This window comes from Thunnus thynnus, unplaced genomic scaffold (genome assembly GCF_963924715.1).
Source record: "Thunnus thynnus unplaced genomic scaffold, fThuThy2.1 SCAFFOLD_42, whole genome shotgun sequence".
Classification (NCBI taxonomy): domain Eukaryota; kingdom Metazoa; phylum Chordata; class Actinopteri; order Scombriformes; family Scombridae; genus Thunnus; species Thunnus thynnus.
Window position 1 is genome coordinate 64,152 of NW_027095949.1, and position 24,365 is coordinate 88,516.

At 46.2% G+C, this 24,365-nt stretch overlaps 1 protein-coding gene across 1 annotated transcript; it reads right to left on the bottom strand.

Moving 5' to 3' along the window:
* Positions 1-5,590: 5,590 nt before the first annotated feature.
* LOC137179151 (scavenger receptor cysteine-rich type 1 protein M130-like) lies at positions 5,591-16,739 on the bottom strand. The gene is made up of 6 exons (XM_067584048.1): positions 15,730-16,739; positions 15,354-15,635; positions 11,432-11,737; positions 11,050-11,337; positions 6,240-6,545; positions 5,591-6,145 (listed from the first exon to the last, which is right to left on the bottom strand). Exons 1-6 carry the CDS (start codon positions 16,082-16,084, stop codon positions 5,799-5,801), a joined length of 1,884 nt encoding a protein of 627 aa, XP_067440149.1. The 5' UTR covers positions 16,085-16,739; the 3' UTR covers positions 5,591-5,798.
* Positions 16,740-24,365: the final 7,626 nt, after the last annotated feature.

Here is a 24,365-nt window from a genome sequence, read left to right on the forward strand (position 1 = left end):
GTTAAGATGTTTCCTTCAGTCTGCTGCTGCAACTAAACACACTTTAAAGTCAAACTAACTGCTTTCAACAGAGCGTTTGGTGGAGGTTTGAAACCCTGATGTGAATCATTATCTGCTGCACGCTGACAGTAAATGAGAAGCCGAGCAGAAAGCTGATGTGATCTGATGTGTTCACTTTGTCTCCTGTGTGTTTTGCTCTGGATTCTCTCATGATGGACTCACCTGACATCAGTGACATCACACAGGTGTCATGTGTTGTATCAGCTGAGCTGGAAGTCAAACTGCAGCACCAACAGTCAGACATCAACACATCTGATTGTGTCCTTATAAGTGCAGTTTAACACTTTGTTTCTGTCTTTTTCTTTTATTGTCACAAATCAAACAATAATTGTATTTTTTGATTTTCAGTGTAGAGAGGGAGAGGTGCACTAAACTGACCAGAATATCATGGAAATGCTAATTATATTTGGGGGTCTGACATTCAAAATAAAACAAAGTGTAAAAGTGTTATTGATACATTAGAAACTGATTTATTAGCATGAAACTGTCACATACAATAAATGAGTGAACATTCAGCAGAAACACATGTGCTTTAAATTCTGTCAAACATCAGATTTTTTCATAAAAACAGCAAAACAAAGATAAAACATTTGATTTCACTCGATGACTTTTTCTTTTATTCAGTTACTTTAACTCAAAAAGCAAATATTCTTAAAAGAAGCAATAACACATTTCAGCTGAGTAAGTAGTATATAGTATATAAAAGACAGTGAAGAAAAAAGATATAAACTCATCAAACATCTGGATGGATTTTTAAATGATTTGTTGACTCAACATTTATCCAGATGAGACCATAAAACTCTGGATTCATCAAAATATTTTGGTGGTTGGTGCTGGATGTAAATCAGAAGCTGTGGAATCGACCAGTATGGACGTCATTCCTCGCCGTACTGGGCTGCAAAAACCTGGCTGAGACTGAGAGGAGAGATGAAACCAAAGATGATTTTCTTCTTCAGTGGTTTGTGGCTCCTTGGAGGTCCTACTCTGCTCCCTGGGCTCCTTCCTCTTCAGCTGGCTCTCCTTCAGCTCTGGAAACACCGAGGTTATAAGAATCCAGCTCAATGTTCTCCTGTGGGTCTGACTTCTGCCCCCTGCTGGCCTGGAGAGACATGACAACACAGATCTAAGTTACTGCATCACTCCTCTCTTCAGTTCAATATAAACAGGCTGAGTGCTTCATTTCAACCAGTCCTCTAAACAACAAACATGTGTTCAGTACCTTCAGGATGAAAACGACGACAGCGACGACCAACAGCAGAGTCACCGGCAGGACGACCAGTCTGATGATATGAACTGTTGGATCTGACGAGACACATTCAGTCATCACATTAGATCACATGACATCATGAGAACAACAGCTCCCATCAAACAGAAACTTTAGTGACGTTAAATCTCCTAAAATCACTGAAGTGTGAAGCAGCTTGTTGATTATAAGTTCATCTGATCTCCTCTGTATGCTGATGATGTTGGACAAAAACAACTCATGTGTTTACAGCCGGTTTGAAAGAATGAATGAAAGTCTGCTGATTGTCTCCTTAAAGCTCCTGTCTGGTTGAAATGATTCAACTGATTGTTAACAATCAACATCTTTACATGTAGTTAAATCAAATGTGATCCTGGTGAAGCTCTGAGTTCTCCTGATGACATTCAGCTCATCATGTAAAGTCCTGTTTATTATCATTATAGTGCTTATCTGGCTTCACTGACTCGTTTGCTGTCTTTTACTTTTCACTACAACACAGTTGTTATGGTTCAATAACATTAAAGAAGCCGGGAAGGAAACAGTTTACAGTTCCTTCATCAGATTCTGCCTCAGCTCTCTGTAGGTCGCTGGGTCGGTCCTGCTGCCTGATGACTTTTTATCATGTTTTACAAACATGGAAACAAAGTCAGTGTGACGTCTCAGTTCCACTGAGCTTCACACTCTGCTTCAGCTTACCTGTGACAGTGAGAGACAGCAGACGACTCTCAGAGGAGAAGTTATGAGCAAAAACATAGACGCCATAAACACAGCTGTAGCTTCCTTGGTGGGCGGGGTCTGCAGCAGGAAACAGGAAGTCAGCAGAGTGATTGACAGCTGGCTGGGTGTAGTTGTTTGCTGTGTTGGAGGAGAAGGTGAGCTGGAAGGAGCCTCCTGGGTACTGAGGCTGGACGGAGCAGCTGATGGTGAAGTTGGAGCCCCGACGCACCTGAAACCCCTGCTGCTGGGCCTCGGAGACCCTGTCCATGGTAGAAGACACAGAGATGATTGGCTGAACCAGCAGGTCTGTAAACACAGAGAGATGATGAATCCTTCTTCCTCTGTGAGAAGCTGAATGTTATTTTCTCCTCATTTGTTTGTTCAAATTAAGGCCTTTTCTTGCTACACACAGACTACTCATGTGTGTACGACCCCTGTGACCACTAGAGGGCCCCGTTGCACCAACGTATTTCTTCTCTCCTCAAATATAAATTAAACCAAACGTCCTTTTGTGTCGATCTAAAATACAAACATTATTAAAGCTCACAATGGCTAAAATAAAATGTGTGTATAGATCAAAAAGCAGTTTTTAATCCGAGAGCTCTTTGTCTTACAAGCAGGGCTGTAGTGGAGGCTAAACTCACGTAAACGCCGTTTACCCACCTCTCAAATTCTGAAACAGTGTTTAAGCAAACTTTCCATCACTTTACAGCTGTTAGCTCAGACTGGCTTCCTACCACAGTTTCTGTTGGAGCTTCTAGGAGCGCTTGTTTTGTTTTCTGTTGGAACATTGTGTCCTTTTATGAGACACGGAGACGTCTGTTACTGTTAACACGGACCAACAAACCACCAACGACTCCTGCTGCGCTGGTGTTAAAACAAACGAACCCTCCGTGCTGAAGCTAGCAGGCGGACTGGAGCTGCTTTCATGAGACAGACGAATGAATCAGAGTTCAGAGGATCATATATGACATTAACTGACATGTGCAGCATCAAATAATAATCTGTCAGACAAAAGACAACAAAGTAAGTAGCTAGAAAAACTCTTCAGTGAAGCAGAAGTTTTATAAATTGACATTAGTGTTGTTTAAGCGTCCAGTTTATCTGCTGCTGCTTTACATTACAGTAATGTTAATGTAGCTGATAGTTTGATAGCTTGACTGCTGATGTATTCACACTGTGTGTCGTTGGTCCACAATTACTGTAATTAACACCGTACAAGTTAAAGTTCTGCTTCATGCTCTGTCAGACTCTTAAGAGGAAGCTTTTTACATTTCCAGACTGAGTGAAGGAATCAGGAGAGACGAGACAGAAGTGATGAAGAATCACAGGATGTAACGTTAATGGTGTTGAAAGAAAAACAAGGAGAAAGTAAAGAACTGACTGAAGAATTTTGTTTATTGCTGCTCATGAATTTATAGTTTATTCAAAACATTTTGATCAAAATATTTTATTTTGTTTATAGTTTGTTTTGATCTTGATGTTAATGCAGCTAAATTCCTTAAATAAGGTTTTTTATGAGTAAAAAGTAGAATTTGTTGTCATATATATGCAGATGGAATATGATGCAGATTTGGTTTGAGTAGAAACGGCTTTGGTTGAAATAATTGAACGTTGATCAGTGAGAGGTGATCACACAACACAGAGAACTCCTACATTCATGTGTAATACAGAGGAGTCAGAGAGCAGAGGAGGAAACAGATTAACATCCTCAGCTGCCTTCAGATCAGACAGAAAACAGCTGATCAACATGTTAATAAGACATTCATACAAAACTGCACGCACAATAGTTTCCATCAGAAACAAGTAGTGAACACAACACTGACATATCATCAGCTTTTAACTTGATATATTGAACTTGTTAGCAAACAGTTGCTTATTTGTTTAGGCTGCAAGCAACAAGTATATTAATTAGTAATGTAGTTGTTGCTTGTAAGGTGGATGTGACTGAGCTGCTCAGGAGAACTGCAGGGTGTGTGAGTGAACCACAGCAGGTTGCTTAAAGCTGCAGATTGTCTCAGTTTGAAGCAATGAGCCTCCAGGAACAAGCTAACTTCTCTACCCTTTAGGATGCCGTCGTCCTGGATAAGTTTACAGTTCAGTCCAATGGAAACCAGCGACCAGAGGAGGTCCGTCAGGACCTTCAGGACCTTCTCTGCAGGCCCGACCGTTTATGAGAGGTGTCATTATTAGTTCATAAAATATTACACATCAGTAATTATGAGGTTATTAAAACAATTTTATTTAATTAGTTATTAAAATAATTTATGTGATTTTTAAAAAACTGTTATGTTTGATTTCAGTTACTATCATAACCATAAACCCAGTATCTGGAGCTAGAACTGGATGTGTCTGCCTCTGCCTTTGCCTCACGCAGGACTCACACAGGACTCACGTAGGACTCACGCAGGACTCACACAGGACTCACGTAGGACTCACGCGGGACTCACGCAGGACTCACGCGGGACTCACGCAGGACTCACGCGGGACTCACGTGGGACTCTCTCGGGACTCACGCAGGACTCATGCAGGACTCACGCAGGACTCACGCGGGACTCACGCAGGACTCATGCGGGACTCACGCAGGACTCACGCGGGACTCACGCAGGACTCACGCAGGACTCACGTGGGGCTCTCTCGGGACTCACGTAGGACTCATGCAGGACTCATGCAGGACTCACGCAGGCAGGCATTGCAGAAAGGAACGGAGGATGGATTTTGTTTTCCAGTGACTGGTGAGTCCTGCTGTATTAATTATCTATAGAGGTGATTAAGATTGTTGTTGGTAATGCTGGACTTTGCTGCTGTGAGAAATATGGCCTAATTTCTATCTTTCAGAAAATCTTTCCTTTATTGTCTTTTTGTTGAGCAACATGAGTGAACGTTTACCATCGGAAGACCGGGTTGGCAGTTTAGCTAATGCATGTGTGGGAGAAATAACCAGGTTAGCATAGTTTCAGCTTGTTGAGCCGGTGCTTTGAGTACATTTGTTAACAGGTGTCAGAAGGTGATTTTGTAATGGACTTATTCTTAATGACGTAGTTTTTATATTGTTTAGATGTTAGTTGTTGGTGATGAGTGCACTTCAGCCTCTTTTACACAGCTGTTCAAAGCGGGAATACTGCGCCTGTAATCCGCCTCGCTGTTCTGTGTGACAGCCGACACGGCGGGACCGGGAGCTGACGCTGTTGTTTAGCCCGTATTCAGACCACATCAGGCGGTGCGGCGTACAGCTGCAGGGTTGAGGAGGTGTGCGGGGATGCAGGTGTGTTTGTGCTTTGGAAAGTAACCATTGTGAAACAATCAGAAAATAACGTTTTAATGATCTGATTCATCAGCTTCCTCACTAACGTTACTAGCGCTCCCTCTCTCCATTCACTCTCTAGCTCACTCGACCACAGCTGCTCTCTCTCTCTCTCTCTCTCTCGTCTTTTTTAAAATGAGTTGGGAAGCCGACAGAAAAGTCTAACTTAACTTTAAAGTTGTCAAACAAAGAGAAATGTCCTCCCCTCGTCCTAGTAAGGTCTCTTTACTTGCTTATGGCAGAGTTTACAGCTCTGATCAGTCTGATCTCCGTCACGCCTCTGAATCCAGAACGCCGCTACACTATGAAAAGCTCACACGGAGGCGGCTTTATGCCGACTCACTGTAAAAAAGTAAAGGCAAAGGCGTCTTTATGGCTATAATGCATTTCTCTGTATAGAAGAGGTGTGTGTGTGTGTGTGTGTGTGTGTGTGTGTGTGTGCAAGACCCCACAGTCCGCTACTGCCACTGACTATCACTGTGACAGAGGAAGGAAAATATTACTGTCATAGATGATGTCACTGATGGACTTACCTGAGCAGGTGAGCTCCACGATGGAGGAAGAGGAAAATGGTAATGATACTGCACAGTCCCTCAGTGCAGATCCAGACTGAACACAGTAAGGACTGATCGACCATACAGATCTGTATGAGGCTTCATTTCTGCTTCCTGTTGAAACAGCAGAGCCACAGTCCAGATCTCTGCAGGCTGCTGCTGCTTCCTTCAGGGTCCAGTCAGAGTCCCACACTGGTCTCCACTCTATTCGTTTCACCTCCAGTGTACCTGCACAGCGACTGGCTCCTCCCACCAACCTGACAGGCTCTGAACAGAAACAAGAGAGTCATCAGTAAAAGAATAAAGTGAGTTTCATTAGAACAGAAATGAAGCCAAATCAAAGCTGCAGCTCCTCTTCTACCTGAGCAGGTGAGTCCAACAGCTTTGCCAGGTGAGCAGGTGCTTCTAGCTGAGTCTGATCTTCCACAGTCCAGGAGAGCAGACTCATGGCCTCCACACTGGAACTCTTTGGTCCACATCGGAGCCTCCACTTCTCCATAGAGCGCCCCCCGGAGGACTGAAGGAGCCCCACAGCTGAGCTCCCTACAGACCACCTCTGCATCCTGCTGGTCAAAGTCAGCTTCACACACTGAGGACCACGACTGCTCAGACTTCACCTCCAGTCTGCCTGAACACAGACTAGTCCCATTCACCAGCCTGACAGAGTCTGGAGAGAGAGAACCATCATTAGTTTGGGGAATATTTACCTGCAACATTCATACCAATAAAACTTTTTCTGAATATGAAAGTAAGAACTGATAAAGAGAGAGAGCACATTCATACCTGACTCAAGTCTTTATTTATAGGAAATATTTCAAGCTATTTGTAGGATTTGAACTTGTCTTACTCAGGCTCCATCTTGTGGGAGCATTGTGGGAAAGAGAAACACATAGAAGCAGCCCAGATGTCAGGTGATGGAGACACATGAACACATTAAAGCAGGAGGCAGAACAAACTGGTAAAGTCTGACTTCCACCTGTATGTAGATGAATTACTGTTCTGAAAATATCTTTAAAAGCACAAACTGTTATCCAAATGTAAACTAAAGGACATCCTAACAAACAAAAGTCAAAGCACAAGATTAAAACCTGCTATAAAAGGACTAACAGATCTTTGAATACAGGCACTAACACTACACAACAACTCTATTAACATGATGATTTCTACAGCTGTTAAAAGGTGGGTGACCTCAGTAACTGTTGGAAACACAGCACTAAAACTGACAGATAGTTTCTGTTATAAACACTAAATGCTGATTCATCTAGAAGTCAAACTGTTGTCTTGATTTGGCTTTAAGTTTGAGGAAATGAGTTCCTCTTAAGTCAGTTGAGTTGTTTAGTTATATTACAAACATGGATCTATATTAAGGAGCATATAGACGGTGTGGCTGAGGTAAGGTAGGGTTTACTCAAGCTTTTTTTTACCACTACAGCCCTGCTCACAACAAACCAGTTTCACAGTCATCATCAGATTCTCACATGTTGACGTACTGACGTTGATGGCTGAGTTGGTCAAGTCTGACAGTCTGACAGTGACATCACTAGATCAAGGACAACGTTTACACACATATTTGATGCACTGTCACTATGGTTTGCAAAAGGACTTATCCTTCAGTGATGATGATGATGATAACTGAAAGTCTTCTGTTTTAATCTTCATAGTGATAATTGTGTGTAATTTGTTATTTCTTTGTAATTCATTTGCACCTTTAGTTTCATTAGGCCCTAAAAATAATACTGTAGTTGTCTGATTTGGGATCAGACTTGATCTTGCTGGTGTCACTTCATTACACTCAATTTTATGTTTATTCTTGTTCATCAATTTATAGTTTATTCAAAACATTTTGTTCAAAATATTTTATTTTGTTTATAGTTTGTTTTGATCTTGATGTTAATGCAGCTAAATTCCTTAAATGAAGTTTTTTATGAGTAAAAAGTAGAATTTGTTGTCATATATATGCAGATGGAATATGATGCAGATTTGGTTTGAGTAGAAACGGCTTTGGTTGAAATAAATGAACGTTGATCAGTGAGAGGTGATCACACAACACAGAGAACTCCTACATTCATGTGTAATACAGAGGAGTCAGAGAGCAGAGGAGGAAACAGATTAACATCCTCAGCTGCCTTCAGATCAGACAGAAAACAGCTGATCAACATGTTAATAAGACATTCATACAACACTGCACGCACAATAGTTTCCATCAGAAACAAGTAGTGAACACAACACTGACATATCATCAGCTTTTAACTTGATATATTGAACTTGTTAGCAAACAGTTGCTTATTTGTTTAGGCTGCAAGCAACAAGTATATTAATTAGTAATGTAGTTGTTGCTTGTAAGGTGGATGTGACTGAGCTGCTCAGGAGAACTGCAGGGTGTGTGAGTGAACCACAGCAGGTTGCTTAAAGCTGCAGATTGTCTCAGTTTGAAGCAATGAGCCTCCAGGAACAAGCTAACTTCTCTACCCTTTAGGATGCCGTCGTCCTGGATAAGTTTACAGTTCAGTCCAATGGAAACCAGCGACCAGAGGAGGTCCGTCAGGACCTTCAGGACCTTCTCTGCAGGCCCGACCGTTTATGAGAGGTGTCATTATTAGTTCATAAAATATTACACATCAGTAATTATAAGGTTATTAAAACAATTTTATTTAATTAGTTATTAAAATAATTTATGTGATTTTTAAAAAACTATTTTGTTTGATTTCAGTTACTATCATAACCATAAACCCAGTATCTGGAGCTAGAACTGGATGTGTCTGCCTTGCGCAGGACTCACGCAGGACTCACGTAGGACTCACGCGGGACTCACACAGGACTCACGTAGGACTCACGTAGAACTCATGCGGGACTCATGCGGGACTCACGCAGGACTCATGCGGGACTCATGCAGGACTGAGGTAGGACTCACACAGGACTCACGCGGGACTCACACAGGACTCACGCAGGACTCATGCGGGACTCATGCAGGACTGAGGTAGGACTCACGTAGGACTCACGCGGGACTCACACAGGACTCACGCAGGACTCATGCAGGACTGAGGTAGGACTCACGTAGGACTCATGCGGGACTCACACAGGACTCACGCAGGACTCATGCGGGACTCACACAGGACTCACGTAGGACTCACACGGGACTCACACAGGACTCACGTAGGACTCATGCGGGACTCATGCGGGACTTACGCAGGACTCATGCGGGACTCACACAGGACTCACGTAGGACTCACACGGGACTCACACAGGACTCACGCAGGACTCATGCGGGACTCATGCGGGACTTACGCAGGACTCATGCGGGACTCACACAGGACTCACGTAGGACTCACACAGGACTCACGCAGGACTCATGCGGGACTCATGCGGGACTCACGCGGGACTCACGCGGGACTCACACAGGACTCACGTAGGACTCACGCAGGCCTCACGCAGGACTTACGCCGGACTCACGCAAGACTCACGCAGGACTCACGCAGGACTTACGCAGGACTCACGCAGGACTTACGCAGGACTCACGGAGGACTCACGCAGGACTTACGCAGGACTTACGCAGGACTCACGCAGGACTCATGCAGGACTCACGCAGGACTCACGCAGGACTCAGGTAGGATTCACGCGGGACTCTCGCGAGACTCACGCAGGACTCACGTAGGACTCACGCAGGTCTCATGCAGGCCTCATGCAGGACTGAGGTAGGACTCACGTGGGACTCACGCAGGACTCATGCAGGACTCATGCAGGACTGAGGTAGGACTCACGCAGGACTCACGCAGGACTCACGCAGGACTCACGCGGGACTCACGCGGGACTCACGTAGGACTCATGCGGGACTCTCGCGAGACTCACGCAGGCCTCACGCAGGACTCACGCAGGACTCACGCAGGACTCACGTGGGACTCATGCGGGACTCTCGCGAGACTCACGCAGGCCTCACGCAGGACTCACGCAGGACTCACGCAGGATTCACGCAGGTCTCACGCAGGACTCATGCAGGTCTCACGCAGGACTCACGCAGGACTCACGCAGGCAGGCATTGCAGAAAGGAACGGAGGATGGATTTTGTTTTCCAGTGACTGGTGAGTCCTGCTGTATTAATTATCTATAGAGGTGATTAAGATTGTTGTTGGTAATGCTCGACTTTGCTGCTGTGAGAAATATGGCCTAATTTCTATCTTTCAGAAAATCTTCATTTATTGTCTTTTTGTTGAGCAACATGAGTGAACGTTTACCATCGGAAGACCGGGTTGGCAGTTTAGCTAATGCATGTGTGGGAGAAATAACCAGGTTAGCATAGTTTCAGCTTGTTGAGCCGGTGCTTTGAGTACATTTGTTAACAGGTGTCAGAAGGTGATTTTGTAATGGACTTATTCTTAATGACGTAGTTTTTATATTGTTTAGATGTTAGTTGTTGGTGATGAGTGCACTTCAGCCTCTTTTACACAGCTGTTCAAAGCGGGAATACTGCGCCTGTAATCCGCCTCGCTGTTCTGTGTGACAGCCGGCACGGCGGGACCGGGAGCTGACGCTGTTGTTTAGCCCGTATTCAGACCACATCAGGCGGTGCGGCGTACAGCTGCAGGGTTGAGGAGGTGTGCGGGGGTGCAGGTGTGTTTGTGCTTTGGAAAGTAACCGTTGTGAAACAATCAGAAAATAACGTTTTAATGATCTGATTCATCAGCTTCCTCACTCACGTTACTAGCGCTCCCTCTCTCCATTCACTCTCTAGCTCACTCGACCACAGCTGCTCTCTCTCTCTCTCTCTCTCGTCTTTTTTAAAATGAGTCGGGAAGCCAACAGAAAAGTCTAACTTAACTTTAAAGTTGTCAAACAAAGAGAAATGTCCTCCCCTCGTCCTAGTAACGTCTCTTTACTTGCTTATGGCAGAGTTTACAGCTCTGATCAGTCTGATCTCCATCACGCCTCTGAATCCAGAACGCCGCTACGCTATGAAAAGCTCACATGGAGGCGGCTTTATGCCGACTCACTGTAAAAAAGTAAAGGCAAAGGCGTCTTTATGGCTATAATGCATTTCTCTGTATAGAAGAGGTGTGTGTGTGTGTGTGTGTGTGTGTGTGTGTGTAAGACCCCACAGTCCGCTACTGCCACTGACTATCACTGTGACAGAGGAAGGAAAATATTACTGTCATAGATGATGTCACTGATGGACTTACCTGAGCAGGTGAGCTCCACGATGGAGGAAGAGGAATATGATGATGCACATTCCCTCAGTGCAGATCCAGAATGAACACAGTCAGATCTGATCCTCCATACAGATCTGTCTGAGGCTTCATTTCTGCTTCCTGTTGAAACAGCAGAGCCACAGTCCAGATCTCTGCAGGCTGCTGCTGCTGCCTTCAGGGTCCAGTAAAAGTCCCTCACTGGTCTCCACTCTGATTGTTTCACCTCCAGTGTACCTGCACAGCGACTGGCTCCTCCCACCAACCTGATGCTCTGTGGCTCTGAACAGAAACAAGAGAGTCATCAGTAAAAGAATAAAGTGAGTTTCATTAGAACAGAAATGAAGCCAAATCAAAGCTGCAGCTCCTCTTCTACCTGAGCAGGTGAGTCCAACAGCTTTGCCAGGTGAGCAGGTGCTTCTAGCTGAGTCTGATCTTCCACAGTCCAGGAGAGCAGACTCATGGCCTCCACACTGGAACTCTTTGGTCCACATCGGAGCCTCCACTTCTCCATAGAGCGCCCCCTGGAGGACTGAAGGAGCCCCACAGCCGAGCTCCCTACAGACCACCTCTGCATCCTGCTGGTCAAAGTCAGCTTCACACACTGAGGACCACGACTGCTCAGACTTCACCTCCAGTCTGCCTGAACACAGACTAGTTCCATTCACCAGCCTGACAGAGTCTGGAGAGAGAGAACCATCATTAGTTTGGGGAATATTTACCTGCAACATTCATACCAATAAAGCTTTTTAGAATATGAAAGTAAGAACTGATAAAGAGAGAGAGCACATTCATACCGGACTCAAGTCTTTATTTATAGAAAATATTTCAAGCTATTTGTAGGATTTGAACTTGTCTTACTCAGGCTCCATCTTGTGGGAGCATTGTGGGAAAGAGAAACATATAGAAGCAGCCCAGACGTCAGGTGATGGAGACACATGAACACATTAAAGCAGGAGGCAGAACAAACTGGTAAAGTCTGACTTCCACCTGTATGTAGATGAATTACTGTTCTGAAAATATCTTTAAAAGCACAAACTGTTATCCAAATGTAAACTAAAGGACATCCTAACAAACAAAAGTCAAAGCACAAGATTAAAACCTGCTATAAAAGGACTAACAGATCTTTGAATACAGGCACTAACACTACACAACAACTCTATTAACATGATGATTTCTACAGCTGTTAAAAGGTGGGTGACCTCAGTAACTGTTGGAAACACAGCACTAAAACTGACAGATAGTTTCTGTTATAAACACTAAATGCTGATTCATCTAGAAGTCAAACTGTTGTCTTGATTTGGCTTTAAGTTTAAGGAAATGAGTTCCTCTTAAGTCAGTTGAGTTGTTTAGTTATATTACAAACATGGATCTATATTAAGGAGCATATAGACGGTGTGGCTGAGGTAAGGTAGGGTTTACTCAAGCTTTTTTTTACCACTACAGCCCTGCTCACAACAAACCAGTTTCACAGTCATCATCAGATTCTCACATGTTGACGTACTGACGTTGATGGCTGAGTTGGTCAAGTCTGACAGTCTGACAGTGACATCACTAGATCAAGGACAACGTTTACACACATATTTGATGCACTGTCACTATGGTTTGCAAAAGGACTTATCCTTCAGTGATGATGATGATGATAACTGAAAGTCTTCTGTTTTAATCTTCATAGTGATAATTGTGTGTAATTTGTTATTTCTTTGTAATTCATTTGCACCTTTAGTTTCATTAGGCCCTAAAAATAATACTGTAGTTGTCTGATTTGGGATCAGACTTGATCTGGCTGGTGTCACTTTATTACACTCAATTTTATGTTTATTCTTGTTAATCAATTTATAGTTTATTCAAAACATTTTGTTCAAAATATTTTATTTTGTTTATAGTTTGTTTTGATCTTGATGTTAATGCAGCTAAATTCCTTAAATAAGGTTTTTTATGAGTAAAAAGTAGAATTTGTTGTCATATATATGCAGATGGAATATGATGCAGATTTGGTTTGAGTAGAAACGGCTTTGGTTGAAATAAATGAACGTTGATCAGTGAGAGGTGATCACACAACACAGAGAACTCCTACATTCATGTGTAATACAGAGGAGTCAGAGAGCAGAGGAGGAAACAGATTAACATCCTCAGCTGCCTTCAGATCAGACAGAAAACAGCTGATCCACATGTTAATAAGACATTCATACAACACTGCACGCACAATAGTTTCCATCAGAAACAAGTAGTGAACACAACACTGACATATCATCAGCTTTTAACTTGATATATTGAACTTGTTAGCAAACAGTTGCTTATTTGTTCAGGCAGCAAGCAACAAGTATATTAATTAGTAATGTAGTTGTTGCTTGTAAGGTGGATGTGACTGAGCTGCTCAGGCGAACTGCAGGGTGTGTGAGTGAACCACAGCAGGTTGCTTAAAGCTGCAGATTGTCTCAGTTTGAAGCAATGAGCCTCCAGGAACAAGCTAACTTCTCTACCCTTTAGGATGCCGTCGTCCTGGATAAGTTTACAGATCAGTCCAATGGAAACCAGCGACCAGAGGAGGTCCGTCAGGACCTTCAGAACCTTCTCTGCAGGCCCGACCGTTTATGAGAGGTGTCATTATTAGTTCATAAAATATTACACATCAGTAATTATAAGGTTATTAAAACAATTTTATTTAATTAGTTATTAAAATAATTTATGTGATTTTTAAAAAATATTTTGTTTGATTTCAGTTACTATCATAACCATAAACCCAGTATCTGGAGCTAGAACTGGATGTGTCTGCCTCTGCCTTTGCCTCACGCAGGACTCACGCAGGACTCACGCAGGACTCACATAGGACTCACGCGGGACTCACGCAGGACTCACGCAGGACTCACGCAGGACTCACATAGGACTCACGCGGGACTCACACAGGACTCACGCAGGACTCACATAGGACTCACGCGGGACTCACATAGGACTCACGCAGGACTCACGTAGGACTCACGTAGGACTCACGCAGGACTCATGCGGGACTCATGCGGGACTCATGTGGGACTCACGCGGGCCTCACGCGGGACTCGTGGGACTCACGCAGGACTCACGCTGGACTCACGCAGGACTCACGCAGGACTCACGCAGGACCCACGCAGGACTCATGCAGGCAGGCATTGCAGAAAGGAACGGAGGATGGATTTTGTTTTCCAGTGACTGGTGAGTCCTGCTGTATTAATTATCTATAGAGGTGATTAAGATTGTTGTTGGTAATGCTAGACTTTGCTGCTGTGAGAAATATGGCCTAATTTCTATCTTTCAGAAAATCTTTCCTTTATTGTCTTTTTGTTGAGCAACATGAGTGAACGTTTACCATCGGAAGACCGGGTTGGCAGTTTAGCTAATGCATGTGTGGGAGAAATAACCAGGTTAGCATAGTTTCAGCTTGTTGAGCCGGTGCTTTGGGTACATTTGTTAACAGGTGTCAGAAGGTGATTTTGTAATGGACTTATTCTTAATGACGTAGTTTTTATATTGTTTAGATGTTAGTTGTTGGTGATGAGTGCACTTCAGCCTCTTTTACACAGCTGTTCAAAGCGGGAATACTGCGCCTGTAATCCGCCTCGCTGTTCTGTGTGACAGCCGACACGGCGGGACCGGGAGCTGACGCTGTTGTTTAGCCCATATTCAGACCACATCAGGCGGTGCGGCGTACAGCTGCAGGGTTGAGGAGGTGTGCGGGGATGCAGCTGTGTTTGTGTTTTGGAAAGTAACTGTTGTGAAACAATCAGAAAATAATGTTTTAATGATCTGATTCATCAGCTTCCTCACTAACGTTACTAGCGCTCCCTCTCTCCATTCACTCTCTAGCTCACTCGACCACAGCTGCTCTCTCTCTCTCTCTCTCTCTCTCGTCTTTTTTAAAATGAGTCGGGAAGCCGACAGAAAAGTCTAACTTAACTTTAAAGTTGTCAAACAAAGAGAAATGTCCTCCCCTCGTCCTAGTAACGTCTCTTTACTTGCTTATGGCAGAGTTTACAGCTCTGATCAGTCTGATCTCCGTCACGCCTCTGAATCCAGAACGCCGCTACGCTATGAAAAGCTCACACGGAGGCGGCTTTATGCCAGCTCACTGTAAAAAAGTAAAGGCAAAGGCGTCTTTATGGCTATAATGCGTTTCTCTGTATAGAAGAGGTGTGTGTGTGCGTGTGTGTGTGTGTGTGTGTGTGTGTGTGTGTGCAAGACCCCACAGTCCGCTACTGCCACTGACTATCACTGTGACAGAGGAAGGAAAATATTACTGTCATAGATGATGTCACTGATGGACTTACCTGAGCAGGTGAGCTCCACGATGGAGGAAGAGGAATATGATGATGCACATTCCCTCAGTGCAGATCCAGAATGAACACAGTCAGAATCGATCCTCCATACAGATCTGCGTGAGGCTTCATTTCTGCTTCCTGTTGAAACAGCAGAGCCACAGTCCAGAACTCTGCAGACTGCAGCTGCTTCCTTCAGGGTCCAGTCAGAGTCCTCCACTGGTCTCCACTCTGGTCGTTTCACCTCCAGTGTACCTGCACAGCGACTGGCTCCTCCCACCAACCTGACAGGCTCTGAACAGAAACAAGAGAGTCATCAGTAAAAGAATAAAGTGAGTTTCATTAGAACAGAAATGAAGCCAAATCAAAGCTGCAGCTCCTCTTCTACCTGAGCAGGTGAGTCCAACAGCTTTGCCAGGTGAGCAGGTGCTTCTAGCTGAGTCTGATCTTCCACAGTCCAGGAGAGCAGACTCATGGCCTCCACACTGGAACTCTTTGGTCCACATCGGAGCCTCCACTTCTCCATAGAGCGCCCCCCGGAGGACTGAAGGAGCCCCACAGCTGAGCTCCCTACAGACCACCTCTGCATCCTGCTGGTCAAAGTCAGCTTCACACACTGAGGACCACGACTGCTCAGACTTCACCTCCAGTCTGCCTGAACACAGACTAGTCCCATTCACCAGCCTGACAGAGTCTGGAGAGAGAGAACCATCATTAGTTTGGGGAATATTTACCTGCAACATTCATACCAATAAAACTTTTTAGAATATGAAAGTAAGAACTGATAAAGAGAGAGAGCACATTCATACCTGACTCAAGTCTTTATTTATAGAAAATATTTCAAGCTATTTGTAGGATTTGAACTTGTCTTACTCAGGCTCCATCTTGTGGGAGCATTGTGGGAAAGAGAAACACATAGAAGCAGCCCAGACGTCAGGTGATGGAGACACATGAACACATTAAAGCAGGAGGCAGAACAAACTGGTAAAGTCTGACTTCCACCTGTATGTAGATGAATTACTGTTCTGAAAATATCTTTAAAAGCACAAACTGTTATCCAAATGTAAACTAAAGGACATCCTAACAAACAAAAGTCAAAGCACAAGATTAAAACCTGCTATAAAAGGACTAACAGATCTTTGAATACAGGCACTAACACTACACAACAACTCTATTAACATGATGATTTCTACAGCTGTTAAAAGGTGGGTGACCTCAGTAACTGTTGGAAACACAGCACTAAAACTGACAGATAGTTTCTGTTATAAACACTAAATGCTGATTCATCTAGAAGTCAAACTGTTGTCTTGATTTGGCTTTAAGTTTGAGGAAATGAGTTCCTCTTAAGTCAGTTGAGTTGTTTAGTTATATTACAAACATGGATCTATATTAAGGTGCATATAGACGGTGTGGCTGAGGTAAGGTAGGGTTTACTCAAGCTTTTTTTACCACTACAGCCCTGCTCACAACAAACCAGTTTCACAGTCATCATCAGATTCTCACATGTTGATGTACTGACGTTGATGGCTGAGTCGGTCAAGTCTGACAGTCTGACAGTGACATCACTAGATCAAGGACAACGTTTACACACATATTTGATGCACTGTCACTATGGTTTGCAAAAGGACTTATCCTTCAGTGATGATGATGATGATAACTGAAAGTCTTCTGTTTTAATCTTCATAGTGATAATTGTGTGTAATTTGTTATTTCTTTGTAGTTCATTTGACTTGATCTTGCTGGTGTCACTTTATTACACACAAATTTTATGTTTATTCTTGTTCATCAATTTATAGTTTATTCAAAACATTTTGCTCAAATATTTTAATTTATTTATAGTTTGTTTTGATCTTGATGTTAATGCAGCTAAATTCTTTAAATGAAGTTTTTTATGAGTAAAAAGTAGAATTTGTTGTCATATATATGCAGATGGAATATGATGCAGATTTGGTTTGAGTAGAAACGGCTTTGGTTGAAATAAATGAACGTTGATCAGTGAGAGGTGATCACACAACACAGAGAACTCCTACATTCATGTGTAATACAGAGGAGTCAGAGAGCAGAGGAGGAAACAGATTAACATCCTCAGCTGCCTTCAGATCAGACAGAAAACAGCTGATCCACATGTTAATAAGACATTCATACAACACTGCACGCACAATAGTTTCCATCAGAAACAAGTAGTGAACACAACACTGACATATCATCAGCTTTTAACTTGATATATTGAACTTGTTAGCAAACAGTTGCTTATTTGTTCAGGCAGCAAGCAACAAGTATATTAATTAGTAATGTAGTTGTTGCTTGTAAGGTGGATGTGACTGAGCTGCTCAGGAGAACTGCAGGGTGTGTGAGTGAACCACAGCAGGTTGCTTAAAGCTGCAGATTGTCTCAGTTTGAAGCAATGAGCCTCCAGGAACAAGCTAACTTCTCTACCCTTTAGGATGCCGTCGTCCTGGATAAGTTTACAGTTCAGTCCAATGGAAACCAGCGACCAGAGGAGGTCCGACAGGACCTTCAGGACCTTCTCTGCAGGCCCGACCGTTTATGAGAAGTGTCATTATTAGTTCATAAAATATTACACATCAATAATTATAAGGTTATTAAAACAATTTTATTTAATTAGTTATTAAAATAATTTATGTGATTTTTTAAAAAACTATTTTGTTTGATTTCAGTTACTATCATAACCATAAACCCAGTATCTGGAGCTAGAACTGGATGTGTCTGCCTCACACAGGACTCACGCAGGACTCACACAGGACTCACGTAGGACTCACGTAGGACTCATGCGGGACTCACGCAGGACTCACGCAGGACTCACGCAGGACTCACATAGTACTCACATAGGACTCACGCAGGACTCACGCGGGACTCATGTGGGACTCACGCGGGACTCACGTGGGACTCACTCTGGACTCACGCGGGACTCACGCGGGACTCACGCTGGACTCACGCTGGACTCACGCGGGACTCAAGCGGGTCTCACGCGGGACTCACGCGGGACTCTCGCGAGACTCACGCAGGACTCTCGTGAGACTCTCGTGAGACTCTCGCAAGACTCACGCAGGACTCCCGCAGGACTCACGCAGGCCTCAGGAGTCACGTACGATTCATGCAGGACTCTCGCAGGACTCACGCAGGACTCTCGCTGGACTCACGCAGGACTCACGCAGGACTCACGTACGATTCAAGCAGGACTCACGCAGGACTCTCGCTGGACTCACGCAGGACTCACGCAGGACTCACGCAGGACTCACGTATGATTCACGCAGGACTCACGCAGGACTCACGCAGGACTCACGTACGATTCATGCAGGACTCTCGCTGGACTCACGCAGGACTCTCGCTGGACTCACGCAGGACTCACGCTGGACTCACGCGGGACTCAAGCGGGTCTCACGCGGGACTCTCGCGAGACTCACGCAGGACTCTCGTGAGACTCTCGTGAGACTCTCGCAAGACTCACGCAGGACTCACGCAGGACTCACGCAGGCCTCACGCAGGACTCACGCAGGACTCACGCAGGCCTCACGCAGGCCTCACGCAGGCCTCATGCAGGACTCACGCAGGTCTCACGCAGGACTCACGCAGGACTCACGCAGGACTTACGCAGGACTCACGCAGGACTCACGCAGGACTCACGCAGGACTCTCGCTGGACTTACGCAGGACTCACGTACGATTCACGCAGGACTCACGCAGGACTCACGTACGATTCACGAAGGACTCACGTACGATTCACGAAGGACTCACGAACGATTCATGCAGGACTCTCGCTGGACTCACGCAGGACTCACGCAGGACTCACGTACGATTCACGAAGGACTCACGCAGGACTCACGCAGGACTCACGTACGATTCACGAAGGACTCTCGCTGGACTCACGCAGGACTCACGCCGGACTCACGTACGATTCACGAAGGACTAACGTACGATTCATGCAGGACTCTCGCTGGACTCACGCAGGACTCATGCAGGACTCACGTACGATTCTCGCAGGACTCACGCAGGACTCTCGCTGGACTCACGCAGGACTCACGCAGGACTCACGCAGGACTCACGCAGGACTCACGTATGATTCACGCAGGACTCACGCAGGACTCACGCACGATTCACGCAGGACTCACGCAGGACTCACGCAGGACTGACGTACGATTCATGCAGGACTCTCGCTGGACTCACGCAGGACTCTCGCTGGACTCATGCAGGACTCATGCGGGACTCATGTGGGACTCATGTGGGACTCACGCGGGACTCACGCAGGACTCATGCAGGACTCACGCAGGACTCTCGCTGGACTCACGCAGGACTCACATAGGACTCACGTACGATTCACGAAGGACTCACGTATGATTCATGCAGGACTCTCGCAGGACTCACGCAGGACTCTCGCTGGACTCACGCAGGACTCACGCGGGACTCACGCGGGACTCACGCAGGACTCATGCAGGACTCACGCAGGACTCTCGCTGGACTCACGCAGGACTCACATAGGACTCACGTACGATTCACGAAGGACTCACGTACGATTCATGCAGGACTCTCGCAGGACTCACGCAGGACTCTCGCTGGACTCACGCAGGACTCACGCAGGACTCACGCAGGACTCACGCAGGACTCACGTACGATTCAGGAAGGACTCACGTACGATTCATGCAGGACTATCGCAGGACTCAAGCAGGACTCTCGCTGGACTCACGCAGGACTCACGCAGGACTCACGTACGATTCACGAAGGACTCACGTAGGACTCATGTACGATTCACGAAGGACTCACGTACGATTCATGCAGGACTCTCACAGGACTCTCGCTGGACTCACGCAGGACTCACGCAGGACTCTCGCTGGACTCACGCAGGACTCACGTAGGACTCACGCAGGACTCACGTACGATTCACGAAGGACTCACGTACGATTCATGCAGGACTCTCGCTGGACTCACGCAGGACTCACGCAGGACTCACGCAGGACTCACGTATGATTCACGAAGGTCTCACGTACGATTCATGCAGGACTCTCGCTGGACTCACGCAGGACTCATGCAGGACTCACGTACGATTCACGAAGGACTCACGTACGATTCATGCAGGACTCTCGCAGGACTCACGCAGGACTCACGCAGGACTCACGCAGGACTCACGTACGATTCACGAAGGACTCACGTACGATTCATGCAGGACTCTCGCTGGACTCACGCAGGACTCACGCAGGACTCACGCAGGACTCACGTACGATTCACGAAGGTCTCACGTACGATTCATGCAGGACTCTCGCTGGACTCACGCAGGACTCACGCAGGACTCACGTACGATTCACGAAGGACTCACGTACGATTCATGCAGGACTCTCGCAGGACTCACGCAGGACTCACGCAGGACTCACGCAGGACTCACGCAGGACTCACGTACGATTCACGAAGGACTCACGCAGGACTCATGTACGATCCACGAAGGACTCACGCAGGACTCACGTACGACTCATGCAGGACTCTCGCAGGACTCACGTAGGACTCACGCAGGACTCACGTACGATTCACGAAGGACTCACGCAGGACTCACGCAGGACTCACGTACGATTCACGAAGGACTCACGTACGATTCACGCAGGACTCATGCAGGACTCTCGCTGGACTCACGCAGGAATCACGCAGGACTCACGCAGGACTCACGTACGATTCACGAAGGACTCACGCAGGACTCACGTACGATTCATGCAGGACTCTCGCAGGACTCACGCAGGACTCACGCAGGACTCAAGCAGGACTCACGTAGGACTCACGCAGGACTCACGCAGGACTCACGTAGGACTCACATAGGATTCACGCAGGTCTTACGCAGGACTCTCGCTGGACTCACGCAGGACTCACGCAGGACTCACGCAGGACTCACGTACGATTCATGCAGGACTCTCGCAGGACTCACGCAGGACTCTCGCAGGACTCACGCAGGACTCACGCAGGACTCACGCAGGACTCACGTAGGACTCACATAGGATTCACGCAGGTCTCACGCAGGACTCTCGCTGGACTCACGCAGGACTCACGCGGGACTCACGCAGGTCTCACGCAGGACTCACGCAGGCAGGCATTGCAGGAAGGAACGGAGGATGGATTTTGTTTTCCAGTGACTGGTGAGTCCTGCTGTATTAATTATCTATAGAGGTGATTAAGATTGTTGTTGGTAATGCTCGACTTTGCTGCTGTGAGAAATATGGCCTAATTTCTATCTTTCAGAAAATCTTTCCTTTATTGTCTGTTTGTTGAGCAACATGAGTGAACATTTACCATCGGAAGACCGGGTTGGCAGTTTAGCTAATGCATGTGTGGGAGAAATAACGAGGTTAGCATAGTTTCAGCTTGTTGAGCCGGTGCTTTGAGTACATTTGTTAACAGGTGTCAGAAGGTGATTTTGTAATTGACTTATTCTTAATGACGTAGTTTTTATATTGTTTAGATGTTAGTTGTTGGTGATGAGTGCACTTCAGCCTCTTTTACACAGCCCGTTCAAAGCGGGAATACTGCGCCTGTAATCCGCCTCGCTGTTCTGTGTGACAGCCGGCACGGCAGGACCGGGAGCTGACGCTGTTGTTTAGCCCGTATTCAGACCACATCAGGCGGTGCGGCGTACAGCTGCAGGGTTTGTTGAGCAACATGAGTGAACATTTACCATCGGAAGACCGGGTTGGCAGTTTAGCTAATGCATGTGTGGGAGAAATAACCAGGTTAGCATAGTTTCAGCTTGTTGAGCCGGTGCTTTGAGTACATTTGTTAACAGGTGTCAGAAGGTGATTTTGTAATTGACTTATTCTTAATGACGTAGTTTTTATATTGTTTAGATGTTAGTTGTTGGTGATGAGTGCACTTCAGCCTCTTTTACACAGCCCGTTCAAAGCGGGAATACTGCGCCTGTAATCCGCCTCGCTGTTCTGTGTGACAGCCGGCACGGCGGGACCGGGAGCTGACGCTGTTGTTTAGCCCGTATTCAGACCACATCAGGCGGTGCGGCGTACAGCTGCAGGGTTTGTTGAGCAACATGAGTGAACATTTACCATCGGAAGACCGGGTTGGCAGTTTAGCTAATGCATGTGTGGGAGAAATAACGAGGTTAGCATAGTTTCAGCTTGTTGAGCCGGTGCTTTGAGTACATTTGTTAACAGGTGTCAGAAGGTGATTTTGTAATTGACTTATTCTTAATGACGTAGTTTTTATATTGTTTAGATGTTAGTTGTTGGTGATGAGTGCACTTCAGCCTCTTTTACACAGCCCGTTCAAAGCGGGAATACTGCGCCTGTAATCCGCCTCGCTGTTCTGTGTGACAGCCGGCACGGCGGGACCGGGAGCTGACGCTGTTGTTTAGCCCGTATTCAGACCACATCAGGCGGTGCGGCGTACAGCTGCAGGGTTGAGGAGGTGTGCGGGGATGCAGGTGTGTTTGTGTTTTGGAAAGTAATCGTTGTCAATCAATCAATCAATCAATCAATCTTTATTTATATAGCGCCATATCACAACAGAAGTCATCTCAAGGCACTTTTCACATAGAGCAGGTCAAGACCGTACTCTTTAATTTACAGAGACCCAACAGTTCCCCCATGAGCAAGCACTTGGCGACAGCGGTAAGGAAAAACTCCCCTTTAACGGGTAGAAACCTCAAGCAGACCCCGGCTCTTGGTGGGCGGCCATCTGCTTTGACCGGTTGGGTTGAGAGAGAGAAAGAGAGAGGGAAAGGGGGAGGGGGGACAGAAGAAAAACAATGACAACAACAAACAACAACAAGCACAAGCAGCAACAGCCAGGGAAGGATGCCATCAGGACTGTGAAGGACCGCGAAGGTTCGGCCCGGGAGTCAGGTTTTTCTGATTGTTGTGAAACAATCAGAAAATAATGTTTTAATGATCTGATTCATCAGCTTCCTCACTAACGTTACTAGCGCTCCCTCTCTCCATTCACTCTCTAGCTCACTTGACCACAGCTGCTCTCTCTCTCTCTCTCTCTCTCTCGTCTTCTTTAAAATGAGTCGGGAAGCCGACAGAAAAGTCTAACTTAACTTTAAAGTTGTCAAACAAAGAGAAATGTCCTCCCCTCGTCCTAGTAACGTCTCTTTACTTGCTTATGGCAGAGTTTACAGCTCTGATCAGTCTGATCTCCGTCACGCCTCTGAATCCAGAACGCCGCTACGCTATGAAAAGCTCACACGGAGGCGGCTTTATGCCGACTCACTGTAAAAAAGTAAAGGCAAAGGCGTCTTTATGGCTATAATGCGTTTCTCTGTATAGAAGAGGTGTGTGTGTGCAGGACTCTCGCTGGACTCACGCAGGACTCACGCAGGACTCACGTATGATTCACGCAGGACTCACGCAGGACTCACGCAGGACTCACGTACGATTCATGCAGGACTCTCGCTGGACTCACGCAGGACTCTCGCTGGACTCACGCAGGACTCACGCTGGACTCACGCGGGACTCAAGCGGGTCTCACGCGGGACTCTCGCGAGACTCACGCAGGACTCTCGTGAGACTCTCGTGAGACTCTCGCAAGACTCACGCAGGACTCACGCAGGACTCACGCAGGCCTCACGCAGGACTCATGCAGGACTCACGCAGGCCTCACGCAGGCCTCACGCAGGCCTCATGCAGGACTCACGCAGGTCTCACGCAGGACTCACGCAGGACTCACGCAGGACTTACGCAGGACTCACGCAGGACTCACGCAGGACTCACGCAGGACTCTCGCTGGACTTACGCAGGACTCACGTACGATTCACGCAGGACTCACGCAGGACTCACGTACGATTCACGAAGGACTCACGTACGATTCACGAAGGACTCACGAACGATTCATGCAGGACTCTCGCTGGACTCACGCAGGACTCACGCAGGACTCACGCAGGACTCACGCAGGACTCACGTACGATTCACGAAGGACTCACGCAGGACTCACGCAGGACTCACGTACGATTCACGAAGGACTCTCGCTGGACTCACGCAGGACTCACGCCGGACTCACGTACGATTCACGAAGGACTAAC

Excerpts from the sequence above, each read along its gene's own strand:
- LOC137179151 (XM_067584048.1), bottom strand. The coding sequence starts at position 16,084 with ATGTTGCAGGTAAATATTCCCCAAACTAATGATGGTTCTCTCTCTCCA. Across the intron at positions 15,636-15,729 it reads TGTTGGACTCACCTGCTCAG|AGCCTGTCAGGTTGGTGGGA; the intron begins GTAGAAGAGGAG and ends GTTTCTGTTCAG. Across the intron at positions 6,146-6,239 it reads TGTTGGACTCACCTGCTCAG|AGCCTGTCAGGTTGGTGGGA; the intron begins GTAGAAGAGGAG and ends GTTTCTGTTCAG.